At 37.3% G+C, this 20898-nt stretch overlaps 1 protein-coding gene across 2 annotated transcripts in view; it reads right to left on the bottom strand.

The window, feature by feature from the left end:
• Positions 1 to 7506: 7506 nt before the first annotated feature.
• The window catches only part of RpL24-like (ribosomal protein L24-like), a 30971-nt gene continuing 17579 nt past the window's right edge, over positions 7507 to 20898 (bottom strand). For both annotated transcript variants that reach the window (XM_083119797.1, XM_083119798.1), the window contains exon 3: positions 7507 to 7820. In XM_083119797.1, the coding sequence (XP_082975923.1) occupies positions 7579 to 7820 (242 nt within the window). In that variant the 3' untranslated portion in view covers positions 7507 to 7578. The remainder of the gene's footprint in view (positions 7821 to 20898) is intronic.

The following is a 20898-nucleotide window of genomic DNA, read 5'->3' as shown; positions in this document are numbered from 1 at the left end:
CTCCTCTCCTCGTCTATCCTCTCTTTCTTCTCTCCTCTACTTTTCCTCTTCTCCTCTCGCTTTCTCTTTCTCCTGTCATTTGTCACCTCTCGTTTTCTCTCACCTCTTCTCCTTTCTGTAGACTCATCAGCGATGAAATGATAGAAAACCTATTATTTTTCTTTCAGAAAGAAGTTTGTCACTTGCGATATAATATTGATATTTTTAATACTTTTTATACACTAATACTTGTTTTTATTTCTTTCGCGTATTTTATAAATATTTATTGTGCATGTGGCAACCCTGAAATTGAGCCTAACTCTACATGCAACCCACCAACACCTTGTGTAAATTGGGTTGCCTAGTTTAAAATGTCGTTGTCCTAAAACTTTTGAGAGACACTGTACAACCGGTTATATTTTTTTATATTGTGACTAACTTCAAAAACCAAATTAAAATGACAATAGAGGCCAAAATCCTAAAATCCCTTGAACCTGCTTACATTATCAATAGGACTTCTCCATCAGTACAGACATTCACAGTATATCCAAGTACTGTGAAACTGACAACAGCCAAATTTATAGTAGTAGTTACAAAAAGTATTTAAATTTTAATAATCCAGCATGTACTTCGAATTATTGTATTTATTAGTTACACCATGCAAGTATCATAGCCATTACTAACCATTACGAATGAAAAGGTGTGCAAGATAGAGGTTTCTTTATTTCTAACACATAAATTTGGCTGTTTTTGACTAAATTTCCCCTATTGTAACTTTGCTACTCTCATCATCAAACTCCATTTTTTTTACTGGCATCCCTCTCGACATTCTTATTAGGCCCACACCAAAGATATTGGGGTTCAAATTTTGAAAAAAATAAAAATGAAAACTAGCATTTTCAAAGAGCTATAAGAAAAGAGAACCAGTAAGTGTGTTCAAATATTTGGATGTATATCTACTTTCTAAAAAAATATAGCTGATATTACGGCCCTTCCCTGCTAAAAAAAATTTCTAAACACTCATTTTTGCTGGAAAGAATATCAATTTTTGCCCTAAATTTCAGTATTTGCATTAGAAATGGTAAAAAAAAAAAGTACAGGACATAGAATTTAGCTTGAAATGTACTGAAAACAAAGTTTTATACCCCTCTTTACTATCATTTTTCTTAGGTATCAAATTTATTGTAACTGTCCATAAAGGCCAAAAGTACTGGAAGTCATGAAACAGTCGTATAAAGAAACAATGCTGGTTTTGAACTACCCTTACATAGGGGTCCAAGAAGAAAATGTCAAACCATTTTTTTTTTTTTTTCCATTTCATGTGGATCGGTCCACATGTAAGTTTTCAGTTCTCCATAGCTTACGTTCTGATGGTTCACTGACATGAAAGAACATTACCTTGTTCTCCCATCATGTCCTGGAACTGTAAACTTGAGCTGATATCTGTGATCATTGTGTGATAGTTGTTGCAGTAAAGAAGACAGTTTTATTTTTATTTGAAGGACAAACACTTGTAGAAAACTCTCCATACTGTGGTTTTTGTTATCAGTTCTCTAACTGCAGTTCTGATTAATTTTCACGGGTTCTGAAGCAGGGTGGCTACAAACAAGCAGAAATGAAATTCCCTGACTTTTCCAGGTTTTCCAGGACAAAATTTACATTTTTCCCTGACAATTACAAACTAAACAAAATCGATGTTTTTGCAAATGGAAATAATAAACTCATACAGATCCACATATGGTTTTGTTAAGTACCAATATTATCTTCTATGAAATTGACTTAATTTCTCTATTCTCTATGATTTGAATTCAAACTGCAAAATAGTGAATTTGGAAAATTATTACAATTCACAAGCTACGGAAGGATTACGGAATTTTGTCATACGCAGTAAGTTTAAAATAAAATACTTGATTATTTTTAAAGTTACGACTAAATGAGATAAGAGTGAAGAGAGATTGATTAGGAAATACAATTTGTAATTTATCAGTCTCCTTATACATTCTCGGTATTATATGTTGATATTTTCACAGGTTTGGAACCCTCTGCTTGCAAAAACCATGAGTGCAGACTCATTTTTCAATGCATAAAGCTTCTTCTCTTTTCTCTGTAAAGCAAACAACTTAACTCTTGCATATAAGTGAAACAATTGAATCGAACAAAATAAAGTGTCACATTTCCTTACATTATCAATGGGATTTCTGCTACAGTACAGTATATCCAAGTGAAGTACTGTGAAACTGACAACATGCAGTTATACCATTAATGCTGACGAAAAGGGTATGTAGGTATTAGAAATTTAACGCAAGTAATTTATAGAATTGCATTGTATAGGTACCTGATTTAGCTAACCACACATAAAACAGGAAAACACTAATAATAAAAGCTTCTGAAAGTTCATATACGAGGGGCATCCTGAAAAAAGCTCCAATGGTGCCTATACACAGCACTAGTGGTCGGAGAGCGACACACACACATGCAGGCAGGAAGAAGTGGCATGTAGCTGTAATCTGGTACAGTTGCAATGCAGCCGTTTTAGGACAGCTCCAGGTTAAAGATTGCAGCTCTCACACAGTCTCCCACCGACTGCGATGTAGCCTACATTGCAGCTCAAAATCTGGCACAGAGCCACCAGCAATCGTGTGAGGTGTGCAGACCAGACGTCGTGAGTGATAGTATGGTCAGACGATGGTGCAGACAATTCACGGAAGGCCAATCGAATGTGCACAACCCCATACATACATACACGGGCCCTTTGCATCACTTCAGGTGAGAGATCTTGGACCACTTCCTGAACAGCCCTGGCCTTGAATGTACCGACTTTCATCTCTTTGTTTAACTGAAGAGGTTTCTGGCAGGGCAAGGATTTGACAGCTACACTACGGTAGAGATAGTTCCAGTCTTTGCTGTCCGAGACATATATCATCGATATACAAAATTTAGTGCCATGCTACGACAAATGCCAGAACAACGGTGGTGATTATGCCGAAAATTATGTTAGGACTCACTGTTACTAATGCAATAAATTACAGCTGATATTCTTGTTTTATTTATACCTAATCGGCAGACTCTTTGATATTTTGTTATTTTTTTTTAAAATTGGTGTATTATCTTATTTCTTTTATTTTTTACTATACGGTGTTATTTTTCCCAAAATTCACATTTTTATTTTAGCGCATTTTCTGGCAAATATCTGAAATTATACCTTCATGGTGTTTTAAAACTACTGTTTCAAATTGTAAGCCACATGGCTTATGCCTCTTCGTGAGAGTTTGATATCTTGAAAGTTATTTTGTGAAAGTTATTTTCCATACCCCTTTTTTAATTTTAAGGTAAGAATTTTAGATAATGGAATTTTCCCTGTATATATTGAAGGGTGCATAATGACCATAAGTGGCGACGCACCCAAAAAATTAAAATCAATCAATCTCACGTGACAGACACCAATATATTATGTCACCAAATATTGGCATTATCTTTTTTTGACTTGTTAGTGTTAAGTTTCCCAAAATTCACGTTTTTGTTTTAGAACATTTATCTGCCAGATATACCGAAACTTAATACTCCATTGTGCTTTTAAACTATTATTTTAAATTGTAGGTCACATGGTCTACATATTTTCATGACAGTTTCATATGTTGGAACAGATTTTTGAGGAAGTAAAAGTAAAGTGCTCGCCTGCACTTTTCTATGAAGGTGTATAGGGGTGTAGAGTTAGGGTCCCACACTTTCTTAGAGTTAGGGTCCCACACTTTCTTGATCACGGCCGAAGGTGGGGGTGATGTGATCAGCACCACGCTCCTGGCTACATTTATCCCTCCAAGTTTCCTCAAGGTACCAGATTCATATGATGCTGGGTGGATGCCGGAGCAGTTTGAATAGGTGGAAAACATCCCGGTTCTCCCCTGCAGGGGATCGACCCCGGGTCTCTCGCATAGTAGTCACATGCCCTAACGACTGAGCTCCATTATTACTCGCTTGACAAATGCCGATGGTGCACACTTAGCTTGGTAATTCAAAGCATATCACGTGCGACAAATACGAAGATGTGGCTCTCGTGTGACGGTAGATACGCACTCGATCTCCTGTTAGAACCCTGCCACTTTGCTCTGTGATGCTATTGGTTTCGATAGAAGTTGAAAAAATCGTGGGAAATACATGATTTAATGTGGCTGTCGGAATTATTTCATGTACGTATAAGTATAACTCGATAGTTTACTCTTGAGTAAAATGTTGGAAAACTTGCATGTTCTATGTACACAAACATGGCCTAGAAAAGACAAGAATGTTGGATTTCATGGAATTTTTCGTTGTTTTAGGACATTTCTTTAAAAAAATCGCTAACAATGCCAACAATTTGCATTTTATGCCAAATTCGCATTATTTCGAACGGGCAAAAAATGTGTCCAGACATCACTGCACATTCCTAAACATAACTTCGCAGCAATTACCATTTTTCACGGTTTTGGCGTTTGCGGTTCCCTACTAATCGGAAATTACCTTCTGGCCACCCCTTGTATAAACCAGTAGATGTAAAGTGAAAATTTAGCAGGGCTAGCAGAGAAAAGTCAATTCTTGTAGAAAGTGATTTGCTTTTATGATTGAATGATTCGACTAAATATGATATTAAGATATTTACTTATTTATTAGTATTTTATTTCATAATATTGGACATAACTTCACTCAGTGAGAGATTAATGACCACCTCTCAAGAGTTTAAACAGACAGGACAGAGAGTGGCGTTAATTTCATTGCAATACTAGTGTTGCAGTAAAATTGAGGTTGCGAGCATGCACTTGCCAATCTTTATAACGTTCACCAATGCAGATTTGTGTTTAACTTTTTTGTGATAGTATTCCATATATATTCCGTTTGGTTGGATTCTTCTTGATATCTAAAAATAGTGCAATTAGTATGTATCATTAGAACCTATTTTTTTCCATGTTCCTTCAGTTTGCCCAACAAAATGCCTTACTATCGGACGGCAATACCCACTCTTATCCCCTCCATCTGTTGACAAGTCCCCTTACTACTACCATACGGACAAGAAAAAATGGTAATTCAATGCATTTTCCACGTAATATTCAGAGCCTTAACCTTTAGTCCCCCGATGATACAATATGGTATCATGGTGCTGATTACGAAATGAATGTGCTTTCTGGACCTTCGTACTCTTATGTTTGGGTGGAAACTCTGACACAGGTCTGGGGCAAGCCTGGAAATTCATATTGATGACCAACCTCACCCCCTCTCCGCAACATATCAATGCCACATTTCCGAACAGGGTTTCTTTTATCTCATTATTCAACTTGTACGGCACCCAGGAATATGAAGAAACATGTTTCCTTCTCTTTGGAAACATCCATTCCTTGAAGAGAATACTAAGGTTTGTGCCTTCTCCCCAAAATAGCGGGAGAAGAGGGGCAAACTACAGATTTTTATGTTTTTTTTCCATTGAAATTCGGTGGTCGCCCCCCCCCCCCCCAACACTTCCTTGGTACGGTGTTCTGAATTGTACACGGTTGCATGCTCTGATGTTTTAGCTGCAAAACGAAAGTTATCCGAAGTAGATTGCTCCAATAGTGCCCAAGTTGTAACAATTTTCCTCCAAAAATACAAATTACCTATTTTTCGTAAAAAAAACAAAATCACATTTTGGCTTATTATTCAACTTGTATGACACCCAAGAACATGAAATATGTTTCATTCTCTTGTAAAATGTCCATTCTTTGAAAAGAATACAAAGTTCGCGCCTTCTCCCCAAAATAGTGGGAGAAGAAGGGGCAAAGTCCAAATACTTATTTTTTTCCATAGAAATTCGGAGATCGCGACCCCCCCAAACCCCCCTTCCTTGGCTCGGCGTTCTGAGTTGTACACGGTTGCATGCTCTGATGTTTTAGCTGCAAAACAAAACTTATCCGAAGTAGATTGCTCACATAGTGGTCGACTTATAACAATTTTCCTTCAAAAATGCAAATTACCTATTTTTAGTAAAAAAAAAATAAAAAAAATCACATTTTGGCTTATTATTAAACTTGTATGGCACCCAAGAACTTAAAATATGTTTGATTCTCTTGAGAAATGTCCATTCTTTGAAAAGAATACTAAAGTTTGCGCCTTATTTCCAAAATAGTGGGAGAAGAGTGGGCAAACTCCAGATTTTCTTTCATTGTAATTCGGGGGACGTGCCCCAAAGCCCCCTTCCTCGGTCCGGCATCCTGAATTGTGCACGGTTGCATGCTCTGATGTTTTAGCTGAAAAACAAAACTTATCCGAAGTAGATTGCTCACATAGTGCCCGAGTTATAACAATGTTCCTCCAAAAATGCAAATTACCTATTTTTCGTAAAAAAAAAAACCATTTTGGCTTATTATTCAACTTGTATGGCACACAAGAACATGAAATATGTTTCATTCTCTTGAGAAATGTCCATTCTTTGAAAAGAATACTAAAGTTCGCGACCTCTCCCCAAAATAGCGAATCAAGAAGGGGCAAACTACAGATTTTTACGGTTTCTTTTCCACTGAAATTCGGGGGTCGTGCCCCCAAGCCTCCTTCCTCAGTCCGGCGTTCTGAATTGTCCACGGTTGCATTCTCTGATGTTTTAGCTGCAAAACAAAAGTTACCCGAAGTAGATTGCTCCCATAGTGCCAGAGTTATAACAATTTTCCTCTAAAGAGTGTTTGAATTTAAAATTCCCACCGAGAAGCCCGGGTGAGAGAAATTTCTCTCCCCCCCCCCTGCCATCACTGGTTTCTGGCGCCGTAGTTGTGTTGCGCATAAAAGGGGCCTAAAAGTTGAGGCCGAAACTTGCGAACGAGATTTCCTGTTCCCGTGCAGAGTTCCATAATGATATCTTTAAATAAAATAAAAAAAATAAATAAAAATCAATGAAGACTAAATTCCCTGACATTTCCCTGACTTTTTTTGACACCTCAAATTCCCTGACTATTCCCGGTTTTCCAGGTCTGTCGCCACTCTGTGAAGAAAACATGCCTACACAGGTAACCTCTTTCTGTAAACTGTATCACATGAATGGAATTGTCACTAAATGCACTTTGCAGTGATTACAGATCTGTGAAGTGAAATTCCAACACACACAGTGATTTCTCCACATGTGTAGCAGCCAGTGCTTACTAATGTGAACAACAGATCAATACACAAGTTGCTCCATCCTTGACACCAAGGTACATTTGGTAGTTTACTCAGAACAAACATTTGCAAAAATAAAGATTTTGGCAAACATTGAGCTGTACACTTAAAAAAAATGTCAAGAATACAATGCCTGCATCATATAATTTAAAATCACCCAGATTTCCCTATAGGAACCTGTATTTTATTAAAATAACTTTAAAAAAATCAAAGGCATACATACATACATAAAAGACTAGATGCTAAACTAATACATCATATTGGATTAATTGATTCATGCTAAAGGCAGATCAGATTCAAAGAGTACTATAGAAAATGTGATATAGTGGTGCCAGGAATGATACTTATCACGAAGAATGAGTATTTAAGACATTGACATAGTTTTACAGAAACCATTTTATTGAGTTCTCAAAATTATAATTTACACAAGGTTTCAATACATGTTTGTAATTAAGATACCTCTTCTGTCTCCATTTTTTCGGTATCAGATTCATGGACTTCTTCAACGAAACGTTCTTCCAAAGCCTTTCTCTCCTTAAGACCTGCAGCAGGTGAGCGGATGACATTTATGTTCCTTTGTACTTCCTTGATGTCTTGTTTACGTTCCAGCTCGTAGGCCTTTCTCAACCTCTGCATGACGAAGGTGTCTTGTCTGCGCTGTCGTATTTCTTGTATCTTCTCAACTGCTTTTACTGAAAGATGGAGAGAAACACAATGATTTTGTAAAATGCCAAAATCATGACCCTAAATGAATACAACAAACTAACTTATTCCAGTTTGTAAGAATGGCTCTTATTATTCAGCAAATGTCCTTGCCAACTTATCTGGAATATGGGTATCCTGTGAAGAATGCAAATGTATTCTGCCTGTTCATGGGCTCGATCAAAGGGGTATCAGGTTGTTAATAACAAAATTACTAAAATATGTAATGTACAATAAAGCTTAAAATAAAAATTAACCGGTGCTCATTACAATCTCCCCCATTGCCATTTATTAAAAGGCAGGAACAACGTCGAAAAATTCCTACCGGAGATCAACCAACCAGTCTCCTACGTGCATTCAAAATGCCCAACTGATTGTACCACCGTGGCTCAATATAACATACATGTAGTGGTTAGGCAGATGGTAACATGGATAACTGAAGAACCTCAGGTTGTTAAAATAAAACTGATTAAATAGCGATAATAGTGATGGCTAGGGAGTGAATGTTTAGATGCTAAAAAACAAAAATATTTTCATTCAAAAACTGTCGAACAAATAAATAAGATACAAGTGACTTTTACTTTTGGATTCAAAATTAACCAGTAGGCCTACACAAAAACAGGTTACATAAAAATTTAGCTTATTCAATTCTGCATTAATCTATGGTAACTAACTATTTTATATCGTCGTGAGAACAAAAGTGCAGTTTTTTTTTATTCTGGAAGTTCTATACATCTGTTTTTAAAATCAATTATTATTGTCAATTCATATTGTGAAACAGATTTTTTTCAATGGAGTAAAGATGTGTGATAAACATGGCGACACTGCATGCAGTGGCAGCCTGCAGTTTTCATGGTTCAGCAGCCATTCCTGTGTGTGGTGTTGCCATGTTCCACACACACTACTCTGTTGAATAAAAATCTATAAAATTGGTTTTGCAATGTGAATTGACAATGATAAAGGATTTTAAAAGCAGATGTAAATAGCTCTCAAACTAATACCAATATTGTATTTGTAGGACTACCCAAAACTAAGAAAAGTTGTTTCACAAAATTGATAAGAACAGTTATTGACCATTTTTTTAAAATTTGAAAATTAAGAATTGTGTTTAAAATCTTTCTGCCTGCACCATATTTAAATTTCATCATGATCCGACCACCTGCTTTTTATTTATAGAATTTCAAAGAGCAGTAATTTGCAGAACTAAAAAACTGCATTTTTTTGTTCTCACGATAAAAATAGAAGGCATACTAAAAAAATGGTTACCATAGGTTAATGCAGAACTGAATAACCTAAATTTTGATCTAATCTCTTTTTATGCAGGTTGCTGGTTAATTTTTAATTGGAGTCCAGACCAGAGTATCTATAATTTTTAATCTGATAGTAGTTAGATGCTTGTTGCATTCTATTTCTTACAATGAACAAGAAAGCACATTTCCAAATTGTCCATTGAAAATGCATGCCAATTATCTCTGAAAAATGTTGTGTTGCAAAATTCCAATCACATGTGGTCAAGACGTGCATATTTGAAGTGAGGGATGTCATGCACACTCACTCCATCAATATCACCTTCATGTTCATTCTCCAGAACCTGAGCAACTTTACACAGTTTTTAGTACCCAGTGTTTTTTTTTTTCCGAACAGATTTCGGAATTTGTCTCTAAGCATTTGCATGCGTATCTGATCGAGTTCAATTCATTTCAATAGTTCTATCATGCTACATCAAGAGCTTAGATTTGCAGACACGAAATCCAAATCGATTTGTAAACATCCATCTTTCAATAAATCTTGAAGTATCTCAATCAATGATGTGTTAGTTGTCAAACTCCTTCACTAGACAGGCAAAAGCCTCAAAATTATTATGGAGTCCTGAATAGGATAGAAATTTACCATATGTTTCATTTATTGTATGCATTAACAGCAAAATATTTGTTTTCACAAACAATTCAGAAACTTTATTTGGTGTAGAATGTCTAAAATATGTACAATTTTATGTTCTTTCCTCGAAATATGTGTTTTAAGTACTAAAGGTAAAATTATGCATTTTTATAAGACTTGGCAGATTACATTGCAACCATACGATCAGCACTCCTACCGAGTTTGGCCAGCTCCCGAAGGATCCGAAAAAATATGTTTTTACCTAAAAATACGCTCCCTAGTGATAACAATACAATAAATTGAAATTTACTTTCTTGCACAACAGGACTAAATTTAATCCTTTCTTTTCATGTCATTTACTAGTAACTGAAATCACTTTCATGGAACTGTAATGATAAGTAATTCATAAACCATAAAAATAAATACAGGAATTGGTGAAGATGTAACTTTACAATCACATGGTGGGTAATCAATGCTTATGACAAATTATTTGAGATATGTGGAAATGTAACATTTAACAAGTGTACAGAAGCATGAAATTTGATAAATCTTTCAATATCATGCTTCGGATACATCCATTATAATGAACCCCAAGAAATTCATAAAACACTCATTTGATTTTACATTACCACTGATGAGAAGGAAGTGCAAAATCATCTTACCACTTTGCATCATTAGAATGGTCCTTCAGTGCACAGTAAAATTTTAATATTAGATAGATAAAGAGAGAGAGAGATAGTGTGTGTGTGTGTGCGCGCGCGCACAGGGTGTCTACAGACAAGCAGAAATGAAATTCCCTGACTTTTCCAGGACAAATTTTGCATTTATAAACTAAATCCACTTTTTTGTAACAAAGTGATTAACTCATACAGCTTTAGGTTTGGATTTTATTAATAACCTATATTAGCTTACAAGAAATTGGCTTAATTTCTGTAACATTTGTATTCAAACTGTAAGATGGTGAATTTGGAAAATTATTATGGGATTTTTTTTTTCATATGCAAGCAGTTTTACATAAAATATTCGACTTTTTAAAGTTAAGACTAAATGAGTTAAGGGTGAATTAGATGTTTTTTAACAAGTGCCATATGAAATATAGGGTGATTTCATCTCCGATCATGCAGGTGCTGTCCAGTCACCATCACAGATTTTGTTGGAAAAAATATATGTTAAAGGACCACATGACACATGTCCAGAAATAAAATATTTTCCTTTGCTAATGACTTGTTAGTGTTACAAGCTCACAAAGAAAGATACTATTTGACAAAAAAATTTACGGAAGGGAAATTATGTAATTTTCAAGCCACTATAAATCAAAAACAAAAAATGGTAGAGACTTAAGGTTTCTTTTATTTGAAAGTTTATTCAAAGCACTTCCAAAACCTTATTAAGGTGAGATGTGACGATTTCGCACCAGGCATGCATTTCTTTAAATATCGTTGGAATGGGCACTGCTACTAAAGAAAATCCATGCATAATTTGAGAGTATGAATTTCTCCCCATGTTGCAAGCGGAAGCCGTTTTCAAAGTTGATTATTAAGCTAGAAAGTTTGAAAAATATGATGAATAAGTATTTACAGAATCCCATGTATTCCTTATGGGGAGAACTTCAAATTCTTCAATGGATCCTCTACCGGGTCATATGTTTTCTTCTGCCATCGGAAGTTTGATATCCTCAAGAAAACTAATAAAATAATGCATTTTTCCTGGCAGTGTTGCCAAACTTGATGCACATAAAAAGAGCTAAATTTCACCACTACTTTGAGCTAAAGTTGACTTCAAGGAGCTAGATTTACGAAGGCTGGATAAAGTGCCTCCCATGGTAATTTTAGTTGTCAAGGGGGTGGGGGGTGCTGCTATTATCGGTAAATTTAAAATTATGACAATCTATCCTTAGTTTTCACCGTCTAGATCTGACAGCATCACCCATCTCAATAATCCACCGGGGTCATTCAATGCCAAACGATCCAATGGTGGTTGCATGACCATTTTAGAAAAAAAAATCATTTTTAGTACATACATTTGTACATGTTTCTAGATATCAAAATCAATAATCAAAAACATTTATTGTCTTTAGTTCTCCTGGGGCAGCTATTTTCCCTACATGGCACGTTGCGTTTTTTCTCATGTAGTAGTATACAGAAACCTTAATATCTCAAAAACCATTACAGCTAGAGACCTGAAACAAAATTCATTTTGTAGCTAATGAAGTATACTTTCTATGATATTCAAGTATATTTTGCTTAAAATTGCATCGTAAGTACGAAAATTATGGTGGAAATAGGGGTAACAATAGTTAAAAAATTGGATTTTTAAGCCCGATTTTTTCAATGAAGGGGGTTTAGTCTAAGGTTTGATTTTTTTTTCATGTGTAGACTTGCCTGCAGGGTGTCTGCAAATAAAATATCAGTGTTTAGAAATGCAGCAACCCTTTTTTACAGCATGGGCTCAAACATGGTCGTTCATTGAATTTTGACAGTTTTCGGGGTTAAATATCTCAGATGGGTCCTCTTGAAAAATTCTGAAATTACTGTACTTACAGGAGGTGCAATCAGACCTAATCAGATGGGTGTTTTTGAGAAAATGATTTCTTAAAAAAGGTCAAAATGGATTTTTCATTCTTTAGAAAAATTTTGCTACATAACGTTAGATGTTAGTGCATATATAGCATTGCAAATAGTTAGTTCAACTTCCATATTCTATTATCATAGCAAGACTCGTGTCCTGTGGTTCCTCACTTATTAAAAAAAAAAGTTAGAACTGAGAAAATTTACAAATTTATGTATTTGATTTTTAATTTTAGAGTTGAAGAGGGTTTCATAAATATGTTGCTTAATAAGGTTTTGGAAATACTTTGAACAAGCTTTCAAATAAATCAAACTTTAAGTCTCTACCATTTTTTGTGGTTTGAAAATTGCATTATTTCCCTTCCATAATTTTTTTTATCAAATAGTGTATTTTTTTGAGAGCTTGTAACACTAACAAATCATCACAAAAGGAAAATATTTTGTTTTTGAACATATGTCATGTGGTCCTTTAACATATATTTTTATCAGCTGATTTTGAAATTTGAATGTGACACATTCATTATTTACCTGTATGATTTGAGATGAAATGACCAAATATATATTTTTAATGAAACCCCCTGCTTGCAAGAATCATGACTGCAGACTCATTTTTCACTCGTATGCTACTTCTCTTTCCTCTGTAAACCAAACAATCCTTGGACACATAAGCGACATTTTGGCAGGATTAATTTGCAACTTGTTCAAAGCACACATACCAAACATAGAATCTGCTTGGAGCCAAAAAAAACTAAAATCCCTTACACATGCTTATCGGGAACAAAATGTTCTGAAAGTAAAACAATGTAATCGTACAAAACAAAGTGTCATACTTCCTTACATTCAATGGGACTTCTTCATTTATAGTATATCATTTATAGTATATCCAAGTACCGTGAAACCGACATCATGCTTTTTTTCAAAGAGGAGATGTTCGCCCACACTCTATACAGCCCTGACCTTGTGTGTAGCTGCCTTCAGCTGAAGTGGTTTCTCGTACAGCGATGCTGAAGAACAGACTGTTCCAGTCTTTCTCAGCAGACACATGACACAGTCATACATAATTTAGTGCCATGCTACAATAAATGCCTCAAAAATGGTGGTGAATATGTTGAAAAATAAGTAAATGCACTTTGGTGCACAGAAAAACTAATTGGGACTGAGCCTACAGTTTAAAGCGGGATCTGAACCACCATGTGCCTCCACCGGGTATTGAACCTGGGACTCACTTGATTACACTGCAAAATGTAAATGTGAAATGTTTCAACTATAAGTATTTTTGTGAATATATGGTGGTTGTTTAAATGCTTCCTTGTAAAAGTAGACATCACAATTCTTGTGCAAATAATACAGTTGGGTCCTTTCAGTGAACAAACCAATAAAAATAATTCGGATGGTGTGAGTGTTGTGTCCCCCCCCCAAAAAAAAAACAATCCAAAGCACCATCTCCTTACTGTTCCCAGAGGGACAGTAAGCAAAAAAGATAATTCGGTGTATTTTACACGTTATATTGGGAGGTTTATCAAATCTGTCTGGCCCTCTTGAAATTTCTCCCTATCCCCCTCACTTGTTTCTGACCGTATGCTGAATGTATAAAAGAGACCTAAAAGTGTACGCCGAGGCCTTGCAACAAGCTATTCCATGCAGTATTTCATAGCAAATTATTTAAAATAACAAAGAAACATTTGTCAACCAAGACAAAATTCCCTGACTTTTTTTACCTCTGAAATTCCCTGACTTTTCCCAGTTTTCCAGGTCTGTCGCCACCCTGACACAAAATTATATCATATACTTATGGTTGTAAGTGCTTTCTGATCTCTGGATACCAGTGAGAAAACAGTTTTTTGTAGTAAAACTGTAACGTGAGTAAAATGTTTGGGGGTCCTCATATCATATTGGGGAATGTTCTTAATGTTCCCAGTCTTACCGATGAAATAGCAGCGGAGGATGCTTTCAGATGTGTTAATATTCCATGGATATATTGTGTACACGAAGCATTAATCATTGTTCTAAATGACCACCTTTGGCATGCAACATGCCCTAAGTCTCTGTCGCCACTCATGGATTGCATTACACACCATATTGAGAGGTTAATTGGCCACTGCCTTCACAAGAGAGTGCTTCAGACTATAGCTCTTTTCAGTTCTTACAGCGGGCACTCTAGAAGCTGACAGGGGTAGTGAGGAGCGGAGAACATGCTGCTGACCAACCAGAGAACAGACCCTAAAGTGGTTCCGGCCAAAGAATGGACTTGGAAATTCTATTTTTATATTTTCTGTCGAAAGCGAGGGAGGGTCAAATGAACCGCTGAACCATTCGACTTTGTCCAGTTGCCGTGGCGAGGGGAAAAGCTCGTGGTATTCTGCGTTGCCAAATTTTTCGTTTAGAGTCGTTTTCGAAACAGGTGGCACCCTCAACAATGCCAAGCCTAATGGTTGCCGCCACGTAGCAAGCGAATGGGTCTCCGATTGCTTGCCTCTCCCTGAAATGCGAGCGAAGGGGCAATGTTGACAGGAAGAGGTGTCGTGTACGACTGGACAAGAATCAGGCATGTAGCAACCGGTAGCAACATCGCTTTTCCCCCCCTTGAACTGGAGGCGGAAAGTCTCAGGAGGAAGCTGAAGCGCTAACCTCGTTCTGCACATTGCTGTGTAGCCAATTTGTCGCGCTGCTGATGGTGTTTTGCTCCAGTGTTGATTCCTCTTTGTTATGAGCGGAATGTAGGAATAACAAGCGTGGGAGTAATTGTTGTCGCGTCGTGTATTGCCTAACTGCATTGTTTCGTTGATAAACGTGTATGTGGCATGTGATGTGACGTTAACTTGTACTCTCGTTGTTCCATTGGGAGCTTTGTGTTTATCAACGCAGTAAGTATCGTACTGTGACCGATTGTTAAGTTGTCCGAAAAGACTAAACTGAAGAACTATAAACACCCCTGCTAAAAATGGACTAGGTCTCATGGGAAACAGCCGTGTCAGTTACTTTTGGCGCTAAGGAGAGTAGCGAGCGAGTGAACGAGCATGGGAAGCCTTTGGAAGGCCGTGCAGTTTTCTTCGTGTTAAGACTGAAAATGTAGTCTTGTCGACTGAACGGTAGTTCACAATCACGTTAAGAAGAAGTTAAAACTCTGAATCGGTGACTGTCCGTTGTTAGTTTTCGATATCCATGAAAACTGTAGGGTCTAAGTCGGTCGGCCCGGAAGCTGCAGTGAGGAAGATGGAAACGTGTGCCCAGAAGCATGGGTCTGAGATGATGACGTGATCATCTCGAAAGGATTTTGTCAGCTGTTCCAGAGAGTTTTCTTCTAATTGGATCCAAGTTTGCAGAAAGGAAAGTGAAGTGAAAAACTTAGTGCTAAAGTGAGACGTGATTACTTTGATAATAAAGAGAGCTCTCGTATTCAGTGATTAAAGTGGTTGTTACAAAAGGGTGAAGGAAAAGCGATATTCACAAAAAAGGTAGAGATCTCAAAACAGGCTAGCCTTTGGTCATGTAAGTAAATGTAGTAATATTCAGTAATTATTTTAAACTCAATTATTATAAGAGTGTGTAGCTACAGAAATTTATTTTGTTTTTTCAATACAATCCAAAGTGCCGCTTTAATCCTAGTATTAAGTTGACTTTTATAAACCGAGGACAAGCAGGAACTCAGCGGCCTTTCACTTTGAATTTTATACTTGTTTACTAAAGGTTATTCTTTAATAAATGTAATTTTTATTGGATACGCAACTTGAGAGTATTAATAAAACCTGAAAAGGAATTGTTTCCCGCTGAACGAAAGCTAGAAACGACGCAAAATCCAGTTTTATTGTTACAGTACGATGGCGAGCAGGAAGGAGGTAGTTCATAGCCAACGCAGGAAAATAATGAGTAGGGTTCATGAATATTTTCAAAAGGAAGCAGAAAACAGTGGTCCCTTGGTTAGTGTGCACAAAGTGCAACAGAGAGTGTCGTAAGCTTGTGGAGTATGTGAACTGTGCAGCGTATTGTTAGGGAAGGCAAAGACAGTCTTGAGGCGTTATTTGAATCACCCTGCAAACGAATCAAAAGGAACAGTATCACAAAGGCAATCAATGGTTGCAATAAAGATATAATAAGAATTATTCTCTGGTATTATGTAAAGGGTGAATATCCAACACTGAACAAGTTACACGTTTTTCGGTCTCTTGTCAATGAACCTTTTTATACACTTGATATCATACACTTATCGGTATTCTACTGATCACAAGATGGGAATAATACGCATACTCAGGCCATACGCGAACAATGAGACGTCTGTATTTCATGGTTCTATCGATTTCAACTAACCTTTCCCGCTACTCTGGCAACACTGCAGTCTCTCTCTCTCTCTCTAACCAGCCTGTCTCGTTGCGCTGGATAGGTTGTTTCCCCACTCCCCACTTCCCTGCCAGCTTCTAGTGCGCTTGCCGTAAGAACTGAAAACAGCTATAACAATAATTGGGTGTGTCTTCTTGCAAGTCATGCCTTGAAGCACAGACCATGATTTGTATTGCAAAGGGTTATGGTCTGGATTGGCAGATGACCAATCTGTTCTGGCCACCTTTAACCAGTTTGCAAAATCTGGGGGGACAGGGGGAAATTCCCCCTCCCCCCCACCAGCGATCTTGTCCTGAAATTTCCCACCCAACAAACTTTTCCAGGGGAGAGAGGTTTTGTTCCAACTCCTCACACAAACTATTAGTTTGGGAGTGGAATATACTTTCACTGAAATAATATGGAAAACATGCACAAACAACGGACAACAGAGAGCCTCATCTCTAAGGACACTGAACCCAGCAATTCCCAGAACACAGAAACTAGTCAGACTTGTTATTTCTTCTCCATTTCACATCGCCTTTCGTCAGCTACCGCAAAGTATATAAAAATATTAATAAAACACGTAATATGATTTACATGGCCGCGATGGCTCAGTCGGTAACATGTCTAACTACCATGCTAAAGGTCCTGGGTTCGATCCCCCAGCCGGTTCAAATCTGGGAATTATTCTAACGGAAGAAGCCACGGCACCTACCCAGCGTCGAATGACATGGGTACTTGGGTGAAACCCTGGGGGGGGGGGGGTAAAGGCAGCCAGGGGAGTGATGCTGATCACATAACCCCCACTCATGACCGGATCAAGAAAGTGTGGGGCGTTACCCTCACATGCCTTCATGGCATGATGCTAAGCACAGGGGAGCACTTTTTTATATGTCAATTTTATGTAGGAAACTATTATCTTCTTAATGTGTTTTAATTATTGCCCTCCCCCTAGTCACCCAAATCATTGTTCATAAGTATATTTAAATCTTCAATTTGTAATCGAACTTCGATTGAAGGACAGTTGATATAATATATTGTATACCTTATAATATAATTTGATTATGTAATAATTGATACATAGTTAATGATACCATATCCACCGGACTCAACCTAGCCACACAATAAGTATTTCTTCATCCCCTCCCGAACCACAACTCACACACCATCCCCCCCCCCCCAACCCCCAGTATACACTGGTGAAAGGATCTGCTGGCAAAACCAGTGTTCTATCACTTCTTTCTGGCACCACTGTGCAGATGCTGACTTCAGTATTCTGTGCCTCTACGCCAGGGCATGAAATTTCAAGTTTGAAGTCAGTCGCCGGACTAAAATCTTTGGTCGCCACTATTTTATATTTATAAATAATAAAAATATGAGCAATTATTAAAAAGAACATACCTTAGGAATTAATGTTTATGTAGCGCTGTCGTTCAGCACTGAAGTACCACTTAACAATCGCAACTGCTGGGTCAAACACTGATGGGGGGGGATCATTTACGGAAACTCTGAGCAAATCATCCAGTGTCTCAGTCTTTAGAGAGTTCCTGTAAATAGTCTTGAGTCTGTTGTAACAGCTGAAACCTCGCACACATGAAGCTGTGCTCACTGGTAAACAGCTCAAAATGTCAAAATCTGGAGCAAATTGGGGAATCTTGCTGAACACTCCTCACTGTAAATCTTCTCCAGCATCTGATTCAAAGTCAGAGAAGGAAACAAAAGTTTGTATTCTGTCCACTCTGCTAACAGAACATCCATTTTCTCATTATAAAAGCTCGGGTTCAAGTACATGTAGAGCTTCTTTATTTCTTCTATCCCAAACTGAAGAATATTTTCTTTGGGAGGCCAACCCAAGGTGTCGAAAACATGCAGAGATGCAATCACATCTGTTGATATAGATTGCAACCTTTCTGTGATGTACACCTTCTCATTGTTAATTAAGTTTCCTCTAACAGTCTGAAACTCTTGCTCTCTGTTTTGAATGTTTGTGAGCTGCACATCCCTGATCTTTCCTGAAATGAATGCATGGTCCAAGAAATCTTGTTCGCTTGGTCCAACATTAGATTCCAGGTCAGCCAAAACTGAAATACAGTGTTCAATTCTTATTTTCAGATGAAATCAAAAGACTCTTTATTTTGTAGTGCCACGCTTAAAGGGTTCAGTTTCATCTAAAAATCCAAAAGGAAGTACAGAAGCTTAACAGATTTAAATTGCTTCAAACTTTTCAGCAAACCCTTAGGTTTAGTACTTTCATTGTCTTTTCCATGGGTCACAACAGCTCTCCATGATTGCAGGAGATCTCTTACAGCACTTTCTTTGCTGGCTAACCACCTAATAGCGTGGATATCATTCAGTTTTAGAATTTCTTCTCCTATAACTTCTGCCGTTTCTCTCAAGAGGTGAAGTCTTTAGCAGAGCCATGATAAAACTGAAAAATATTCCTAATCACGGAATCAAATGCTCTAAGATATTAACTCCACCACAGCTAACTGCAAACGGTGTGCAAGGCAGTGAATATTTATAATTTTATTACAAATATTTTTCATTTGCACACCCAATCCTGATTTGTGCCCGACCATGTTTGCTGCACCATCAGTACCCAAGCCTACAATGTAATACTTGTTTCTGTATTTATTTGAACCTATTGCCCAATCTAAATACTAAATAATCAGTTATGGCTGTGAAGTGACCAGCAGAAGTAGCGTTTGGGAGCTTATTACTCCTAAAATGTCCTCTTTGATGTAACCATCAATTGCATCCACGTATCGAACATACACATTTGCATGCTCGACTGACTATCTATCTGTGGATCCATCAATCAGAAGGCTGATGTATGTACTTTTCTTTATTTTCTCCACTAGATCTAACTTCAAAGTTTCAGCTATGAAATTAATAAATTCTCTCCATTGCTTTTTGTTGCCATACTTAGATAGAACACTCACACTTAATTTACCTGCCAAACACAGCAGATCTGCAAAGTCTTCAAATGGCTTCTCATGTTCAGCTACATAGTATGCTACATTAAATAATTTGTAAGATGGGGTCGGCATTGAGTGGACACGGGGTTTTCAATCGGCTCGCTTTCCAAAACCATGTATGAATGTTGGATTGAGATGTTCAGGCATGTTTGACACACATTTGAAACAACAAAATTTTAGTCGCCAGCCCCAAACTTTTGGTAGCCAATGGCGACCTGGCGACCGGAAATTTCGCGCCCTGCTCTACGCTTTTGTTTACTTCCATAATTTCTACCTACATGTGACAATGAGGCTATAGCCTCGAAATATCAGACTTTTCTTCAATTGCGGTTAAGTGTCTACCGTCTCCTATGCCATTTACATATATACAGGGTGACAATTAACCTTTTGGTGACCAAGGCCATTTTCACATGTAACCCCCTTGATGTCCAAGCCGATTTTCAGCAAAGTGCAGAGTTTCAATTAAGTGAGTGCAGATCGGAGGCTAATTGCCCTAGAGAGATGAGTGATATACCGTTGTACACAGAATGAACCAGAGATTCAGACTATATAAAATTTAAGCAAATTTGGCGTATATGTGGCGGGGGGGAGGGGGCTAATTCTCAAAATTCCAAAATTTCGAAGAAAAAAAAAATGGTTCCCCCACCCTCCTCTTGAAATGACTTTAGCCCAGAGACTATTTGCCCTGGAGATATGAACAATATACCGTTGTACGCAGAATGAATCACAGATTCAGATGATATATAATTTATGCACATTCGGCGTATATATCGAGAGGGAAAGGGGGGAAATCACCTGAAAATACTTTTTTTTTTAAAAAAAAATGTGGTTTCTCCCCTCCGCCCCCCTGAAAAAAAGGCTATGAAAAGTTCAAAATGCACATAGAAATTATCGCTGGCACATAAGAAACAGAAAAATATCATTGCATCATTGCCGTATGACCAATGTAACGCCAGTTGTACTCCTGAAACGAAAGGCTTGTACGCCACTGTCTCAAGCTTTGGAATTGAGCGAAATGCAGAATTACATTGAATTGACTACAGCTCAGAAACTAAATGCCCTAGAGATATGAAAGATATACCATTGTACGCAGAATGAATCACAGATTCAGACGATACATAATTTATGCACATTCGGCGTACATATGGAGGGGGAAAGGGGGGAAATCCCAAAAAAAATACTTTTCTTAAAAAAAAATTGTGTTTCCTCCGCCCCCCCCGGGAAAAAATGTCAAAATGCACAAAATGCAAAATTTATGCAAATTTGGTGTATATATGGAGGGGGAAGGGAGAAAACTCCCAAAAATTATTTTAAAAAATTGTCACTTCACC

This window comes from Lepisma saccharinum, chromosome 3 (assembly GCF_977018435.1).
Source record: "Lepisma saccharinum chromosome 3, izLepSacc3.1, whole genome shotgun sequence".
Lineage (NCBI taxonomy): Eukaryota > Metazoa > Arthropoda > Insecta > Zygentoma > Lepismatidae > Lepisma > Lepisma saccharinum.
The sequence above is the reverse complement of the archived record's forward strand: the minus strand, read 5'-3'. Positions and strand labels throughout refer to the sequence as shown.